General features: G+C 33.2%; 1 protein-coding gene across 2 annotated transcripts in view; it reads right to left on the bottom strand.

The window, feature by feature from the left end:
- Positions 1 to 17,451, bottom strand: part of LOC132550757 (serine/threonine-protein kinase N2-like) — a 32,034-nt gene extending 14,583 nt beyond the window's left edge. For both annotated transcript variants that reach the window (XM_060214849.1, XM_060214850.1), the window contains exons 1-9: positions 17,233 to 17,451; positions 15,943 to 16,249; positions 4,137 to 4,234; positions 2,692 to 2,863; positions 2,144 to 2,298; positions 1,626 to 1,846; positions 1,064 to 1,212; positions 639 to 748; positions 173 to 316 (exon numbers count right to left, since the gene is read on the bottom strand). In XM_060214849.1, the coding sequence (XP_060070832.1) occupies positions 173 to 316; positions 639 to 748; positions 1,064 to 1,212; positions 1,626 to 1,846; positions 2,144 to 2,298; positions 2,692 to 2,863; positions 4,137 to 4,234; positions 15,943 to 16,249; positions 17,233 to 17,268 (1,392 nt within the window). In that variant the 5' untranslated portion in view covers positions 17,269 to 17,451. The remainder of the gene's footprint in view (positions 1 to 172; positions 317 to 638; positions 749 to 1,063; positions 1,213 to 1,625; positions 1,847 to 2,143; positions 2,299 to 2,691; positions 2,864 to 4,136; positions 4,235 to 15,942; positions 16,250 to 17,232) is intronic.
- Between the last annotated feature and the right edge of the window lie 201 nt (positions 17,452 to 17,652).

Genomic DNA, 17,652 nt, shown 5'->3' with positions numbered 1-17,652 from the left:
GCTAGACAAAACTATTATACCATGTCAGCTGTTACAGAGCCACACAAAACTATGATACTTTGTCAGCTAACACACAATCATATAATACCATTTTTCATCCTTTTTATTACAGAACTGATATATGGTTTTATTTCTAGAGGAGGTTTGAAATACAGAAAAACATTTTGCTTGCCTCTGCAAACTGTATTCCCTGAGGCTCCATATGTATAGCCATGCCATGTCGCTGGTTGTCTAGAAAATCCTCTAAACGCAGAAATTTAACAGCACACATCTGTCGCCAGTCCTTCCAATAAATCACAATTTCTAATTCTCTAGACTGGAACAGAGGATAAAAACAAATCATCACAAATAAATACCACACAAGTCTAAATTATTAAGTTTTGAGGCAAACAAGACAATAGCGCCATATATAATCAGTATCCATGAGAAATCCTACAAAAGCTTGTCAACAAAAACAGAGATCTGAAATACTGATAGACCTTTACTGATCTTATTACTTATGAACATTGAAAAGAATATTTTGAAACCTGTATGAACATGTACAGGTCTGTCATAATCTATGACTGAAATAAACATTTAAAATAGAGCCAACTGGTTTATTTACATGCCTACATATGTAAACAGGCCCCAGAACTTACCCTATCCAAGTCTATACTTGTGCGGTGGTCCCAGCACTGCTGACTACATGACTTCCATGCTGTCTGGCCCACCTGTACATTATCTAGTTTGAGCACTGCCATCACCTCATCTAAATGAAAAAAAATGAATTAGCAACATGTGTGATATGCATGTCATGAATTTAATGAGCAAGAGAAAGGAATGAGGCTTCCTGTGTAAAGAAGCATGTTGAAAAGGGGAGTGAAACCAGGGCTCCCAACCCTGGAATTTCCCTAATCTATTACTGGGACAATAACACAATATTTTTTTGTTTCGAAAAGCAAAATGTATGGAAGAAGTATAAACATTGATAATAAATAAGGAAAATGATAACAGTTCACTCCAGATAAAGATTTTAATGTTGTTATCATATGAACAGTTATAATAGTGACCCTACTAAACTCACTGGATAAATCTTCCTTAACATTGTATGTTTTTGTTGATCTGCGTAGTAGACTCTTGCTTTCTCCTGGACTTGACAGAAGTAATTGTAGGTTATCCTTCTCCTTTTTACGACCAGGAATATCCTCCAGCAGCCCCTGACAGCCAACCAACCTGCAAGGGAGATCACCAATGTTAAAAGAGCTGGTCAACTAGGAAAAGTCGCTACAGACCACTCAAAAATGTTCATCACAAAAAAAGGGTAGAGTATAAAACAACTAGGTGTCATACATCTCTACAGAAACTCCATGTGAAGAGGACGTAATCAAGCAGGGGATGTCCCTATCCCTTCTACTGTACATGCTTGTTGAACATAGAATTTGAACTATTTTACTGATTTCTTTATCTTAAGTTGTTTCAGTGCAATGCCAAAGAAAATTTAAATTTTGCAATATTGTGGACAAATTTCTACAGCATTTAGCCTCAGAAAACTTATAGAAATTATCCAAAATTCATTAAAATCAAAATTTAATTATCGTCTTTTCGTCATTACTTCCACTTCAGAAATAACATTGCTCACAGCTTACCTGACCTCTAACTTTCCTGTTATTGCAGCAGATTTTGAGAAAGGGGAAGAATTTTGATTCTTTTTGTCCTTAGGGGGATAAATTGTTGGTGTAGCTACATTTAACTCCTCCTTTAGCAATTGTAGTTTGGATGACGTTGGGTCAAGCTCAACAATTCGTTTTTCTAATGAGATTCGTAAAAGTTCATATTTCTGGTTGGATTCCGTAAAACTAGATTGTGCCTGAAAAATTAAAAAAGGAAAAAATGAATATCACAGAAGTAAAATGATAAACTTTACACTCTTTCAAGTGTTTTCCTTAAAAAGTTATTTTCCTCAAGTTAAACAGATGATCTTCAAGTTCAATTCTTGATCATCATAGGGACATTGAAACATGCATCACTGATTATGAAGTGTGAGATATATGTTAACCAGTCAAAATCTTTCCACATCTTCACTGATGATAAATTTTGCAACTATTATCCTCTTTAATTTCAGTTCAAATTAGTTGTATCATTGTTTATAAATACTATACTATACCTCTTTGACAGCTTTGCTATCTGGAGACTTAGACATTTGTAGTAGCCGAAGAGCATTCTTAGCACCTTCCAATACAGCTGACTCTATTTTCATGTGGTGTCGTAACTCCTCTATCCGTAATTCAAGTGGAGATAATACCTCACATTGCTGAGTAACTGTTAACAAACAGAAATATTTCATCACAAGGCTGTGAGTTTATCAAAATCAAAACCTCACCTTTGTTTCTTTGTTAAATTTGTCAGAATCTGGTTAAAATAATATGAATCCTTTCCTGTTTGGTTATTGTACAGCAACCGTCACCATACTTAAGAAATCAAATGTAGAGTTCCTCAACTTCAAAATCAAACTTTGTCTTTGTATACTGTTCATGTTTGACAAAAAAAGTATATAAAAATGGAATGATATCTCATGTGGAAACTAAAGACTGTACAAAAGGGAGCTCCCTACACCATGATTATTGACCTTACTGTACATTCTAAGTTTCCTTTCACTGGCAAGGTGTGATTGTTTAACATGAATAAAGCTACAACACAAGAATAAATAGCTACCATCAACATCTGATGTTGTAGCATCTTGCGTGACCTTCAACATCTGCATGCGAATGATCTCCATTTTCGTTTTTGCATCACTCAACATTTGCTGAGCTTCCGCCAACATCTTTTTGTCCTTAAATGTTCCGGCACTATACATTCCAATCATATTCTCAGCTCCCTGTTTTACCTGAAAAGTGCCAAGCAGATCTACATGATTAAACTATTTACTTTATATAGTAAATATAAATAAACCAGAGAGTTTTAATTCATAGACCAGCATGAAGAACTGATTTGATCACATTTTCAAATGAAAATATATTGTTTTTGTATGGGCTTTGGGAAATGCTTTCCTCTTGAGTAAGGCCTGGTATTAACCTTATAATAACAATCATCTGTAATATAGTGCATCTGTATATCAATACAACATACCTGGTATTAATTGACGTGAATTTCCAACTAACTTGTATTGAGTTTCATATTACAGTGCACAGTCAGATCACCCTAAGGCAAATCAATATATACTTATCCCATGCCAAAGAACAACATGTATCAAGAAACAGAGAGGAGTAAGAGAGCTATACATTTTAATGACATATTACAGCATAAAAACAAATGGGTAGTAAATGCTGAACAAAAGGTAATCACTTTTTGAATATTATTAAATCAAAATCTCCTGTTGTGATTTTCAAGCCTACCAAATTCCAAAAGTTGAAAACTGAGAAAGGAGATATCCGAACAAGAAAATTGTTGAAAAAAAACCCTTTTTTCCAAAATTTTAAAATCACGACTGGAGAAAGGAAAAACTATTTCATGTGATGGTTAAAAAGCCTATCGAGTTTTATTTAACTGCTGAGAAGTATGGTGATTTATGCATATCAAGCTTGAAGGAAATGAATTAAAAACGGAGAGAGAGGATCTATGGATAAGATTAACATTATGAAAACAACAAGGGGCAGTAACTCTTCCGAATACAGTTTAATCAAACTACCATTCACCCTAAACCTAAAACTTCTAATTATGATGATTACAACACCAAGTTTGGAAGAAAATAGTTGAAAACTGAGAGAGGTGATCTCTGGACAAAACTTATATAACATAATCAACACAACTTAATTTCATGGCGATTAAGCCTACCAAGTTTTAAAAAAATCAATTGAAAACTGAGAAAGGAGAAATATGGAGAAGATTAACATGATGAAAACTAGCTTCTAAATACAGTAAACTCTTCATCTCATGCTACTTAAGCCCATCAAGTTTGAAAACGATCTGTTGAAACTGTAGAAAGAGATCTAAGGACAATTAAAAGTTTACAACAGACATATAGGTAACGCCATACATCAAATAATATGTCCCATCAAAAACTTTACAAAGGCACGTAAAAAAGACCAAAAGATTATTTCATGAAGATACTGCAATGACATCCAAACAACATTTTGAAAGTGTTTCTTTGAGCTTCTTACTTTATTTTCAATATCAAATTGTTTCTGTAAGGAGGATATCCGTGAGTTGGCAGGGTTGCTTTCCATTTGATTTTGTCCATCTCTCTCTGGAGATTGACCTGTAATACAAAGAAAAATGTATAATTCAAATGCATTTCTAAAATCCAAAAGGATAATCAAGATCTAGAAATTCCTACTGAAATAACCTTATATATGAAAATTATGAAATTTGTTGAATTATGGGGGATTATGTGGGCTAGTGCACTATTCCCATCTACATCCGGACTTTTTTTTTTTAATCAGTTTTGATTTTCATCAATTGAAGTCAAGCCTTTGAATGATGAATCAGCTGTATGATGATAAATTTGTATTAAAAGGTGCTATTCACTTGTGTGTTGTTTGTACAATCTAGGAAAATGCGGGGACATGTAAATTTTGGAATGCTTCTTATAAGTAAGTAATTTTAGAACCCATATCAGCAGAATGTGTTCATACAGTCTGTTTATTGTTTACTTCAACAATAGCAAAAAAAAAAAGTCTCTAGGACGAATTATTTGATGTTTTATGATGTTGACAGGTTTGTTTTTATCATTTAGCTTGCACACAAGAATCAATATTGAGTGACGTTCAAAGTTTAAGGATCTGTCTAATCTAAATGTCAACATCTGATAAAATCAAACACTCTGCATAGTTAAACTACAGATAAAATATTTCATCTATCTTTCTGATTAGGTATATAAACTAGTTACCAGTTATGATTTTGTGCAGTCATACTTTCACGAACCATCATCAACAAAAATATGTAATGTACGTGTAACTTTTTAAATATAACCAGAAACATGTGGCTGTCGGTTGTCAATAGAACGATTCTAATATTTATATGAAACACAAACAGAAATACGGCACATAAAACTGATAAAATCAACAACCCTTATTACATTATTGTGAGAAAGCATTTGTTGGCTTGCTGCATATAAACATTTAACAAACACCATGCAAGTCAAAATCTTATTCAAATTTCCTTAGTAACAAAACTAAACATTCTATGATTTCCATGCTAAATTTACAGATTTATGCCTGTTTAGTTAAAAAAATTCCTAATGCTTCAAATCTTATTTAGACTTAAGTATGTAAAGATGAGAACTTAATATAAGGCTTCAATTTTACTACTACCTATGTTATATATGTTAAAGATATGTATTTAATAGTCTGTAACAAGGAAATGTCTAGGGCACAAGGCTCGCTGAAGTAAAGGAATACTTCTACTTGTTAATGTCTTCATTCAATGTATAATGTAGTACTGTATTTTTTAATGATCTAGTCATAATCTATATTAAATCATCTGGTAAAATCAATCTGTTTCAAGAAATTAAATCAGAAAGAAAAATGCAGAAACATGTTTGTCAAATAAAAGGTGTAAGGCTAGTTTGAAAACTTTGCTTTAACTGTTTTAATTTATATATCGAGGTTTTTTCCACCAACAACATTTTTAGAAGGTGTCATCAATTACAATTATGGGTTATTCTCAAGTAGATTTGGAGACCTAGGTTTGACCTCTAACAAATGCAATCCCCCATAGGAAAACAAAGGACAAAGGAAATGACACATAATTCCCATTACCCTAGTACTGTTTTTTTATGATTCTTGATAAAAACTGATCTACGAAGGAAATGCTCCCTGTGACCCAATTATAGGAGAACACAACCAGATGACGAAGCTTTCATTACACTGCTTGTCAAGGTTAGGTGACCTTGGAAACCACCAAGGTCATGAGATTATGAAATAAGAGTAGTTTGTCAATACAGAGGAGTTTTAGGTTTAAGACATGAATAAATCACCAAGGAAGCTTCTTTCAACATTTAAGATGATCATCTTTCTGTATTTTGCTTACCGTACAGGACACGAGTGTTTTAATTTTGCAGTCTTGAAGAAATGTTTAGCTTCTCCAACTACACTATACTTTTCCCAAACATTCTCCTCAATTTTTTAGCAATCTCTTTCATTAAAATGTGAATATTTGTACTAAAAGTTAAGATTTTTATATCTGCTATCCTGAACTGTTTATAAGGGTTATAATAGATGAATATACATGCTTGATAAAACATCAGATAACTCTAACAAAATACAAACATGTAAAACAATACTATTGGCTACAAGCTGGGAAAAATCATATTTATCAAATTATTCACCTGTTATCAAGACTCCCCCCATGTAGTGGTTTTGCATATTGTATAGCCAGTTATTTTCATAGGGATATTTCCGACCATTTTATTTGAAAATTGCAAAAATTTAGATCTTTGGAAATTTTTCAAATGGCACAACAAAATGGATATCTAATTAATTTGTTGTTTTAATTTGTTCCCAACTTTAATATCAGTTAACATGTAGGAAATTTGTTTCGAAGTTTTAAGGTTTGCAAAAATAAAAATATCTGAGACCAGTTTCATAGAATCTATGAAATGAAAACTCATGTAAGACCCTATGTATGTAAAGGTGACTAAATAGCACGAGAAACAATATACTAGAAGTGGCTAGAGATTAGGACAAAATATATATATATCAGATGCGACTTGAGACTGGGACAAACTATATTAGAGGTGACTTGTTTATCAAGACACAAACAGGCAAATTTAAATAGTATTCACCGGATCTGCCTCTTTATCATTCAGTTAGATAACACCTATCAACAAAGACCAAAGCCCACCCACATCAATATAAAGCAGAGAGATCTACACAACATATTTACATCAACTGTTTTACAGCCTTTAACTGTAAAACTACAATGTCAATCTAAACTCAATACCACCCACTGTTGGTTCGATGCTGTCTGTGACCTAATTAATCATCTCCTAATTATACATTAGTTGTAGAGATATTGATACACATACACACACAGCTCCTCTATCTGTTATAATGTATATTCCTCACAACCAATATACCTCATGACAGACATGTTGACATGGATTTGCCATTCATGTTCTAAAACTAAATGCTAAATATTTGTGAGTGACAAATTTTAAACATTCAAGCTGTTTTTCTGTATGTATAATTAGAATACCAAATGAACAATCACACATAAAATTATTAATTGAATTCATTAGCAAGTCGACATCTTTAAATATATAGCTGTTTAAAAGAAAAATTTTGTCAGTTTTTATGAAATAATAAATGACCTATAACCATCATGACAAAATTGTTTATATATAGAATACATGCCAATATATTTAGTAAATCTGATCATCTAGGTGTGCTGACACTGTGATGAAACCTGATGTTACCTATATACACATAGAAGTATATACATCTGTAGCCAAAACATGTTTCATTCTGTCTGTTCTATAATGTAATTATTGTACAGTGGCACAGACAGCCATTGTAGACTAGTGTGGGGATGTAAACACAAAGATGTTTTGTAGCAGACTATATCATTACACTAGGTTACTTACAATTAAATTATCTCCAAGCTTGCTACATAAATCATGTCGCAATCACATGCTCTGCTTGGAATGTTTTTGTGTGAAAAAACAAACAGTTTATATGTATTCATTGGCAAACAACTACTTTTCCAGGACAAGAAATGATAAGTGACATTACCTGCCAGTTTTGTAGAAAATTCTACCTACAATAGTTCCTCATGAATATTTTTTTCTTCTTCATAGCCTATACCACTGTAAGCCAAGGCTTGTTTGTTTTTGTTTTTATTACATTCTAGGATTTATCATCATTTTGGCAAATTTGCAGGTCAATGTGACATAATTTACAGAACAGAAAAATATGTGTGTGATTATAACAAACGCGTGCTTATTGTTAATTACATCAATCATAATCAATAAACAAATAATTGATCATGAGTTTTGTTTCATTTCCATCCCTCATATTTTATAATGTTTTATAATGCTTTGTCATGACCTGCCAAAAATGACAGAATTTTACTATCTGAAATTAACACACTTCTCCAAGCAAAGCCTGTCATAACTGGCATATTTGTTATATGGTTAAATGCATGCCTACCATGATATACACAAAAGTAATGTTTCCTGACTAAACTGAGATCTGGTGTTCAGACCTTCATCATATCCAAAATATTTATATAGATATATATTTATTAACAGAATCTGTTTATTTTGGCAGACTATGACCAGGTTTTACTGCCTATGAACCGCCATTTTAACATTTGAGGCAATTTGTTATTAAACATTAAAGACAGGACATTCATCCTTTGCTCCCATCACCAGTTAGCGGAGACAGCTGTTTCTCCGCCATCAGTTAGAGCTGGCTACCCGCCCTGTTTTCATCTGATCATATGGGCCTACACTACCACATGTATTTTGACTGAGACAATGCCCTCTCTACACTACAAACTTGTAACAAGATAGGCAGGCTACAGTTCTTCTAACCACCTCTCACCTTCTTGTGGCTTTAGAACTTTAATATACCTCAGTGTATACACATATATCAAACGGTAGATATAAGGCTAACTATTACATCTCTGAATAACTACTAACATTCAATCTGAAAGTGAAAACTCAACACCATCATCTGGAACTGGGGTATGGGTGAAATCACACATTCAACAGTTTCGCTGTCTTATTCCAAAACCTTCTGAGCAAAAGGCGTCCTTAAGGAAGGGTTAGACTGCATTCTTCCCATTAATGATTAATTAACAATACATACAAATTATTATGTAGAGTGTGTGTATTGTATCAGTCTTCATTATCTGATGTGTTTGTACCTTGGTGGGGGACTTATTATCATTTACCTGTCCAATACATTGATATTGCCTGTTAAATTTTAACACTGATAAGCAAGAAGTGTTTACATATAGGAGATGCATTTATCTAATACAAATTTCATCTTGGTGCCCCTTGTCTTAAGTGTGTACACAAGGAAGATGGTTATCCTGTATGATTAGATTAGAGAGTATGAATCTGGACAGTGTATAGCTTATAAAATACTGCTGCCAATTTTCTTATTATGATTGTGTGGCAGTCAAATCACCATGGAAATGATCATATGAATGATATATAGTACATTGCTCATCTTTATTCTAATTCTTTTTTCATCTCTTTTTCGCCTTGACTTTATTTTCTCTTTTTCCACCCTATTTTCGATGATATCTTTCTATGTACAGTGAATGTATTATGTCTTTAACAGTTCTACACAAGATGAGTTTAAACATTATTCTATTCAGGAAGCCTATTAATATCTGCTGGCATTCGGAAGTTGTTTAATAAACAAGGTTGTTAAATAAATCAAAATTTTCTTCAGAAAAATTTGGTTTCATGAAAGCTAAACAAAACAATATGTTCCATTATCTTTCTGTGTCCAGATTTTTTTAAGTACATCATCAGAGTTTCCGCACTCGTTCCTTCTACCAGCAAACTAATATAAAGCCTTAATTAGAATACTGTCTGTATCCTCAGTGATTCATCAAAAGTTGTTTGTTGTTTCTCTTATTATTTTCACCTGTTGGTAAACAACACATTGTGTGTACCATATCAAACAATACATGTCCAATTATACAGATTTCATATCCTGCACACATCAAATTTATACTTCCAGTAAAATCACGATTTATTAGAATATACAGGCTGCTGTTGAAGATTGAATTCCACAGATCAAAACACTTGAGAATCAGTTATAAGTTGTGCTAACCAGACTTAAAGAGCTAGGCATAGGCCTTCACTAGCTGTCTCTGGGAGACACGTTGGAACAGAATTATCAGCATACAATCTCTTAGATTCTGGCTTGTTTGTTGGTGCAGCATTTTTAAGCTGATGGTGAATAAATTGTCTTCATGTTATATTACAGGATCATTATTCAACTCAGAAGTAACCAGATTCAATTGATTATCATAAACTTGTGAGAAAAAAGATACACAATGTACAGCCGTTACTAGCATGATTCACCTCAACAGTACAGCGATACTAGTTCGCATATAAAACAGTACTGTATAACACTCGGTACGTTAATGCAGTAAACAGATTATAACACCCTGTCTCAAATTCAATACCACCATCTCCCTATAAACAAACAGCATTCACAAAAGATAACCACAGTCCACTGAGGATGTATATCTCCGACTTTAACATGCATATTTTGTTTGTATTTCATGACAGTAAATAAATAAAAAAGACTTCACACTTGTCCTTTGGTCTACAGGTAAGTAATACCTTGCCTTGGTCAGGTCTGACAGTGGAACTTCAATCACAATACAGGCCTATATCACATTACTCCTCTATAACATTTATGGTAAATGTTTTCACTGATCTTTAACAAAGTTTTCTAGATGTAGGTGATAGAAAATGCAAACAAATATTTCAGGCTAAAAATCTGTGAAGTGTATCAATTGTTTTTTAGGTAATTCCTATGACTTTAACCCCTGTTGGGCTACAAGCAACCTTAATCCACCTCAGGGAGACAGTACATGTATCTATATTGAGTGTTTATAACACAAGTGATAATTATTGCTAACATATCTTAGGAACATTTACCACATTATAGGTCACTGGAGATATTCAATGAAATGTTAAGTCCAACATACTTGAAACATAAATTATAGAGGACAAAAGGGGTGCTGTATATCTTTAAAGTGTTTTACTGCCGGACATAGTGAAGGTCGATCAAGTCAATGACTTTCTACAGATCTGTTACACCAATCAACAGGCCTACATTAACAGATGTTGAGAAAATCAGACATAATTTTTCTAAATAAATTGAAGATAAATCACGTCCATTTTGTTCACATCACATCAAACATACTCATATCCTTTCCTTATTGCAGATTTATCTATTTTACAAGCATAGTGAAAACAGAATATTGCCAGTTAAATACTCTGCTATTTATCATCAACTTCACTGAACCAGTAAGGAGTTTTCATTAATCCAGCTATTTCCCAAAAATAACACCTTGTTTGAAAACTCAGCAAGAACACAAATATACATGTATATATTAAAAGTATGATCAGATTTGTTTTATTTTCATTGCTGTAAATTTTTTTGGGTTATACTTCCTAGTGCTAATTTCTCCCACTATATACAGAGAACATGCCGATCGACTTTCCTTTGATATTTCTCTAGGCTCTACAGATACTAGAGATGTGAGTTACTATACACCAGGAGATTACAAGGATATATGCTGAAAACTCTATAATACCTGTTTTTAACACTGTACACAAGATTCCAGTCTCCCACACAAAATATTCCTGGAATGCTGTGATGTTCACACATTCATTAGGGTTTCATCGATGCCTCTTACCTATGAACTACTTTACAGCATCAAACATAAGATCGAAGTCGAGATAAAAACCAAAAGTCCTAAACTTTGAAATATCATATAAGTGATTGACAGGAATCAAACATCTACCAGAAATCATTGATGTTTTCCTTGAGAACACTTCAATCCTATGACATCTTAATTTCTACACCAATTACACATGTCAAAATCAAAACATATACATAGTCTGAACATCTCGAAATGTTACGAGTCTATGTAGAAAAAATTCCTTCACATGTTTTCAATGCAAGTAAAGAAAATAAAATTCCCTTTCCTATCAAAACTGGGTTGTCTTAAAAAAGGTCATGACCAGTATTTTCAAAATCACTTTGCAGCATTTTTTATAGTGAGGGCTACTCTGTAAATTTAATGTACTCAATCAGGTCAGCTGTGGTATTTACAGATTCCATCCTATTCTCAATACACTCATTGAGATGCCATAATTATGGATGATCATGTCCACATGGGATGGCCTTATCTAAATCAATTCTTCACACACATAATACAGAATATTTTATAATTAAAACAAGAATTCCACGAAAGTGAATGTGTCCTCTGCATAGCAAGGATTCTGACGATGAGTTTTAAGGAACAAAAGTCATAGATATTCATTGTATTTATTTCATTTATATAATTTGTTTTGCTCCAAATATAGTAGGAACAGGGACAAACCCACTCGAAAAGTAATCACAAACAAGTCCTTTTGGTTAAGAAGCATTGTAAGAAGTTAAGAGTCTAAAAGTCCAAAGAAAACTCCAGTAATCACACAAAACCAATTTTCTTTTTACAGCTACAATGACCTTGACCTTTGACCTGAAAAACAATCCCAATCAAGTACCGTCAGTAAGATTATTGTATGAATACAAATTTTCTATTTATAGTAACAATGATCTTGGTCTTTGATGTTCAAACCTGAAGAGCAATCTCAAGCAAGCCCCTTAGGTAAGGAAGCAGGAAGCAATGCATGAAGTTTGAGCATAATGTCCACAGAAAACTCAAGTTAACGCATAAAAAATGTCCTAGGCCTTCAACCCCACTATATGAAGTTTGAGGTTGATGGGACAAAAGGTACTTTAGTTATTGCAATCTTTTTTTTAAAAAATAGTTATAGTATGTTGACCTTGACCTTTGCCCTTTGAACCTGAAAGGCAATCCAAAGCAAACACTTTTGGTAAGAAGCCCTGTTTGAAATTTGAGTTGGATCGACCAATGGAAACTGAAGTTATTGCAAAAATTTTTTTTTCTATTTATTCTAACAGGGATCTTGACATTTGAACCCGAAAAGCTATCCCAAGCAAGCACCTTTGGTAAGGAAGCACTGTTTGAAATTTAAGGTTGATTAGCCAACAGGAACTGAGGTTATTGCAAAAACACTAATTTTCGATTTATAGTAACAGTGACCTTGACCTTTGAACTTTGGACTTGAAAAGCTCCCCCAAGCAAGCACTTTTGGCAAGGTAGCACTTCATGAAATTTGTGCTTTATCGGCAAAAGTGAACTCAGGTTATCATAAAAAACCTCTGTGCGGACAATGGAGCCCCCAACATATAGTAATACCTATATGTCGCTTTTGGCAAGTGACATAACTAGCATCTACTTCATGACAATACTATCTTGTACATATAGTCTGTATATGACTGATAACTATTATCAAACATTTTTTTAGCATTCAGTGCAAGCATTTACAAATAGATTTCAATTCTATTGTTCAAGGATTCTAATAATAGCACATAGCGCAATCAAAAATACAGATTATTCTTATTTGTATATGCGAAACTATGTTTACATTTTACTACAAACTACTAAAGTGAGATATTTAACATGACTAAACTGATTCCAAGGAATAACATTTCTAAATGTTAAGCATGTACTTATGATCTAAAAACATTGTTTCTACACCTATTCAACTCAGTCAAAAATGAATGATAAAGATTTCAATATCTGTAATACACATTATTTTTCTTTTGAATTAATTTGATGGGTCTGCTATTCATGAAATTGCAATGTATACCAAAATTCCTGTGGTTCAAAATTATGAACTCAATGTTCACCTGTTAAGATAAATTACCCCTTGTCCTTTAAATACAAACGAGTTCATCAGATGATTCAATATACTTTCCAACTTCGGCCAGTTTGTCTTAATGCATTTTGCCTTTACATGTATACATTTTGACTACACACCAACTTTGACCTTTCTGAGCACTTTGACTATGTAAAATGTCAACTAAAACTACAACCTGTAAGAAACTGTGACCTTGACTTATGTGTTTGAATAACCATGTGACATTAGATACATCAACTACTGTATTAGTACTGCTATGTATCACTACAGTATTACTAAGTATTCTCCTTGACTTTGACGTTCATTAGTAATCTGATATGCATATATGTAAAATCATTAACTTTGTCTAATCAAATTCATGGTCTGAAAGTATTCAATTTTAAAAGTTATAATTAGGATTTAAATCTGGTCAGGGCAGCTCACCTTATTATATTTTAATACAAAGCAAAGCAATACATGGTGTTTTGGTCATCATACTTAAAATTAGAAAAGTACCTAAGAATACTTCTAGAAGGTCCCTATCCTCACATCAGAAACTTACACCTCTACTCTTAGTCCCACATGGGACGACCAACCTTGTTTCACACACTGACTAAAAATTGCTGAAATTGGCCCATTGCTCTCAACTCTAATGGTTTTTCACTGATCATACATGTAACTTGAAATCTGTAGAATTTGAACACCTTAAGTCTTAAGGCATTAAAAGAGCATTTTTTTTTTAAATGTCAATTGTGTAAAACAGAAGGTGCACTGGAATGCAGCATTGGGTAATGAATCATTTGTCTATGGGATAATGACTATTGCAGTCTTCATTCAAGATACTTTATAATTTTCAAATTTGTTGCTGTGGAAAGTTTTCCAACTAAATTAAATCCAGATCAAGTCAAGACATCAAATTAAAGCTACTGATGTATTGTTGGATAGAGATAAATTTTTGTCTATCTTTCTGGAACATAAATCTGTGTGACTCACAAAAATAAGTGTTTCTGATCACACTTCCTATTAAGTACAAGTACTCTATCTAGATCTGTGTCTGTTTCAAGGGGGTACTAAAATGTTATTTGAACACCAAGTATCTGTTTCCTTTTTATACTAACTACACAATCTAGAGAGATAATTAGCTTCCTCCTAACTCACTACCTACAAAAACATCTATATTTTGCTGAGTGAGCAATACCTGGAATTATTTCCAATACATAAATAATGTACACATGTTATACAGCTTCCCAGCTGTAAGATTCCATTTTGTGACTGCTATGATTAACTATGATGAAAAAATCTTATCAAATCTTAAATTATAGAATTTGATTAAAAAATTAGTCATAACATATCATCAAAACATTTTAAGTATTTCAGTATACATTCTGCCGAGTCCGTTCACCTCAGACAACTGGTATAGCCTATTGCCCTAGTCTAAATCAATACCATAATGCCTGCTTCCTCCGTTAATTTCCACACTTCCCTATCTCCCAACACATATCTTTCCCCAGGGAAATAGCATTAAAAGATTCCCATGTTTAATATAGAGCTGCTGAAGTGATAATGGAATAGAAGTAAACTTGATTTCTGTCCTCATCTTCCTCCAGATATCCCTACATTACTTTGCCGTGTCCATCTAACAACCTGAGCCACGAAAATATGAAAAGACTTGTATTTTCAATCTTCATAGATATGAAGACCATGTGAACTTCCCTGATGTACCAGGTTTACTTCACTAGAACAACCTAATCGACCAGTGAAAATTCCAGTTTTTGTATTTCATTTCTTTGGTATTGTAAAAAGTTCTTTGTTATAAACATTTCATTTACTTTTGGAAAAATATTTTCAATGTTAACTGAAAAATATCCTGATGCTGATTGAAGTGATTAAGTTTTAGTCTCTTGATCATGGCCTCTATATAAATTTTCAACTTAAAATGAAAAAATAATATCTAGCTGGGATATCCAGATTTAACCTTCATCCAATTTCAACATCCTTAAAGCTACTTTACATCTATAGCAAATTGAATACTACTACGAAAATGTCAAGATTTTCTCTTCCCTCTCAGTACAGAGTAAATTTTAGAAAGGGTTTGATTTATATGCCATTACAAGCATCAAGCAGATTTATTTTTGTGATTGGTAGCATGACTTCATTATTGATATTTAATACATATATTTATAATATTTCAAACACCTCATTCCAAGGCCGTTACGATACTTATATATTTCTGATCATGGTACTCTCAAATCAAATCTGAAACCCTACCGCTATTATCAAAGTTTTGAACTATCTACACTAATAATACAGTGCCACTTGTACATATGAATGTAGTTTCACATAGCTCTTCAAGCAATTAAATGCACTTTAAGAAGCTTTCCATCAATGTTGTTTACAGTAGTAATGAGTATACAATAGTCTCATAAATATATACCATAAATCTTCCTTCAATTCATAAAAGAAGGCAAGATAGATTGACATTAATTTTGATAGATGAAGTCATATTTTACCCATTGTGTTGTCTCGATGCCGAATGCTGCCAGGGTTGCAGATAAGTAAGTACAAATCCAACTCTTGAAGCTCCTGCTGAAGCTCCTTCATTTTATTGTTGGACTTCTTGACAATTATTTGGACATCTGACAGGCTTTTCTTGTCACTTGTTGCCTCTCGTAGTTTTTCTGCCCCTTCTTTTATTTTCATTTCTTTACGAATTTCCTTCTTCAGCTGTTCACGAAGGTCTTCCAACCTTAGTTGAATCTCTGCCTCTGGAAGATTGGGTTCAAAGCCATACCTCTGTCCTATACCAATGGCACCTCCCTGTGCAAAAATTTACAAGTATGAAGGGATGTCAAAGCATACAATGCCTAGGTCAAATTACCAAATATATATGAACAAAATCTTTAATTAAACTAATAAAAAATATATTTTTCTTCAAACCATTTAATTCCATCAGCAACGCAATAAAATCAGCCTTTATTTCACAATGTTTACAAGTTCATAAATCAACACAAGCTTTGTAGAGCTGTTACAATGATGGTTAGCAAACAAATGTGATTATATAGATATTTGAGGAAAATCCACCTTCCATTGGTGAGGAAAATTAGTCTGTTAATTACGCACTATCTTTATCACCATGCACTTTCACATTAACTGAGCGACTGACATTTGAAACACTCTCACATACATACAATATTTATTGTCCACACTCAAGACAGATGATGTTAAATACCATTATCTAGTTATTAATTCTAGAACTTGAAATGAACTGATGATGGACTACAACAGTTCCCAATATTGCTATCTTACATGAACTTAACTAATGAAATTATAATAGTATACCATTTACAAGATATAATACCATGGATGAATAATACACATATCTTCATAATTACTGGCCATTTTCAGCCTTCAACATTCTAAACCAATGCCTTCTGTACAGTATGCTGCTACTTCTGATTTCTAGTTTTGGTTGACATTATTAAGCATTTATATGAATATATCGGCATATCATTGTTTTCTCTCAAGATAAGCAGCAACACAATATATAAGGAGTGTGTAAGCTTCTAGACAAATAAACGTTCTCGTGTAATATTGCCAAGACAGAAGACAAATGGAAGAGGAGGGGTCGGGTTTAAAAAAACATTTTAGGTGTTGTCCAAAATAGATGTCAGCAAGCATATGTTTACAAAGCTAGGAATATCAGTATGAAGGCATCCTTTCAAAATCTAGCATATACAGAGTATCGTTATGTTTTAAATACAATACCGGCGGTATGTCGTTTAGGACATGGTTCCTTTTACCTGATAGTAGTAGGAGGTGCCTGGTTCGGCCGCCATGTTTGTCAATCTCCCAACACGGAAATACTAAATATGCGTACTAATAGTCACTTCTCGGTTCCTTTATATTTTTGGGGGAAGTACATAGCAAGTCTTTTTCAATCTGTCAGATATTACTCGGCCGAAAAGCCAACGAAAAATAACTTTTCACACTGTTTACGTTCCGGAGTGTGGCGACATTCTCTTTGACACCATTACGGCAAACTGACATGTAGGGTCACGTGATGAGGTCAATTCATTCATTAATCCAATCAAAACACTTCTTTCAGGCATGTTCGGCTACCGAAGATCTAACCAAAACTTTAACATGTGACAAGAAAACGTCCTTGCCTTTTAACAATGGATAGCATAATAACTTCTTAATTTCTTAATTTCACTATGAGG

This window comes from Ylistrum balloti, unplaced genomic scaffold, assembly GCF_031769215.1.
Source record: "Ylistrum balloti isolate Yb309-2 unplaced genomic scaffold, AGI_CSIRO_Ybal_v1 Utg370142, whole genome shotgun sequence".
Taxonomy (NCBI): domain Eukaryota; kingdom Metazoa; phylum Mollusca; class Bivalvia; order Pectinida; family Pectinidae; genus Ylistrum; species Ylistrum balloti.
This window is presented reverse-complemented; position numbering and strand designations above follow the sequence as displayed.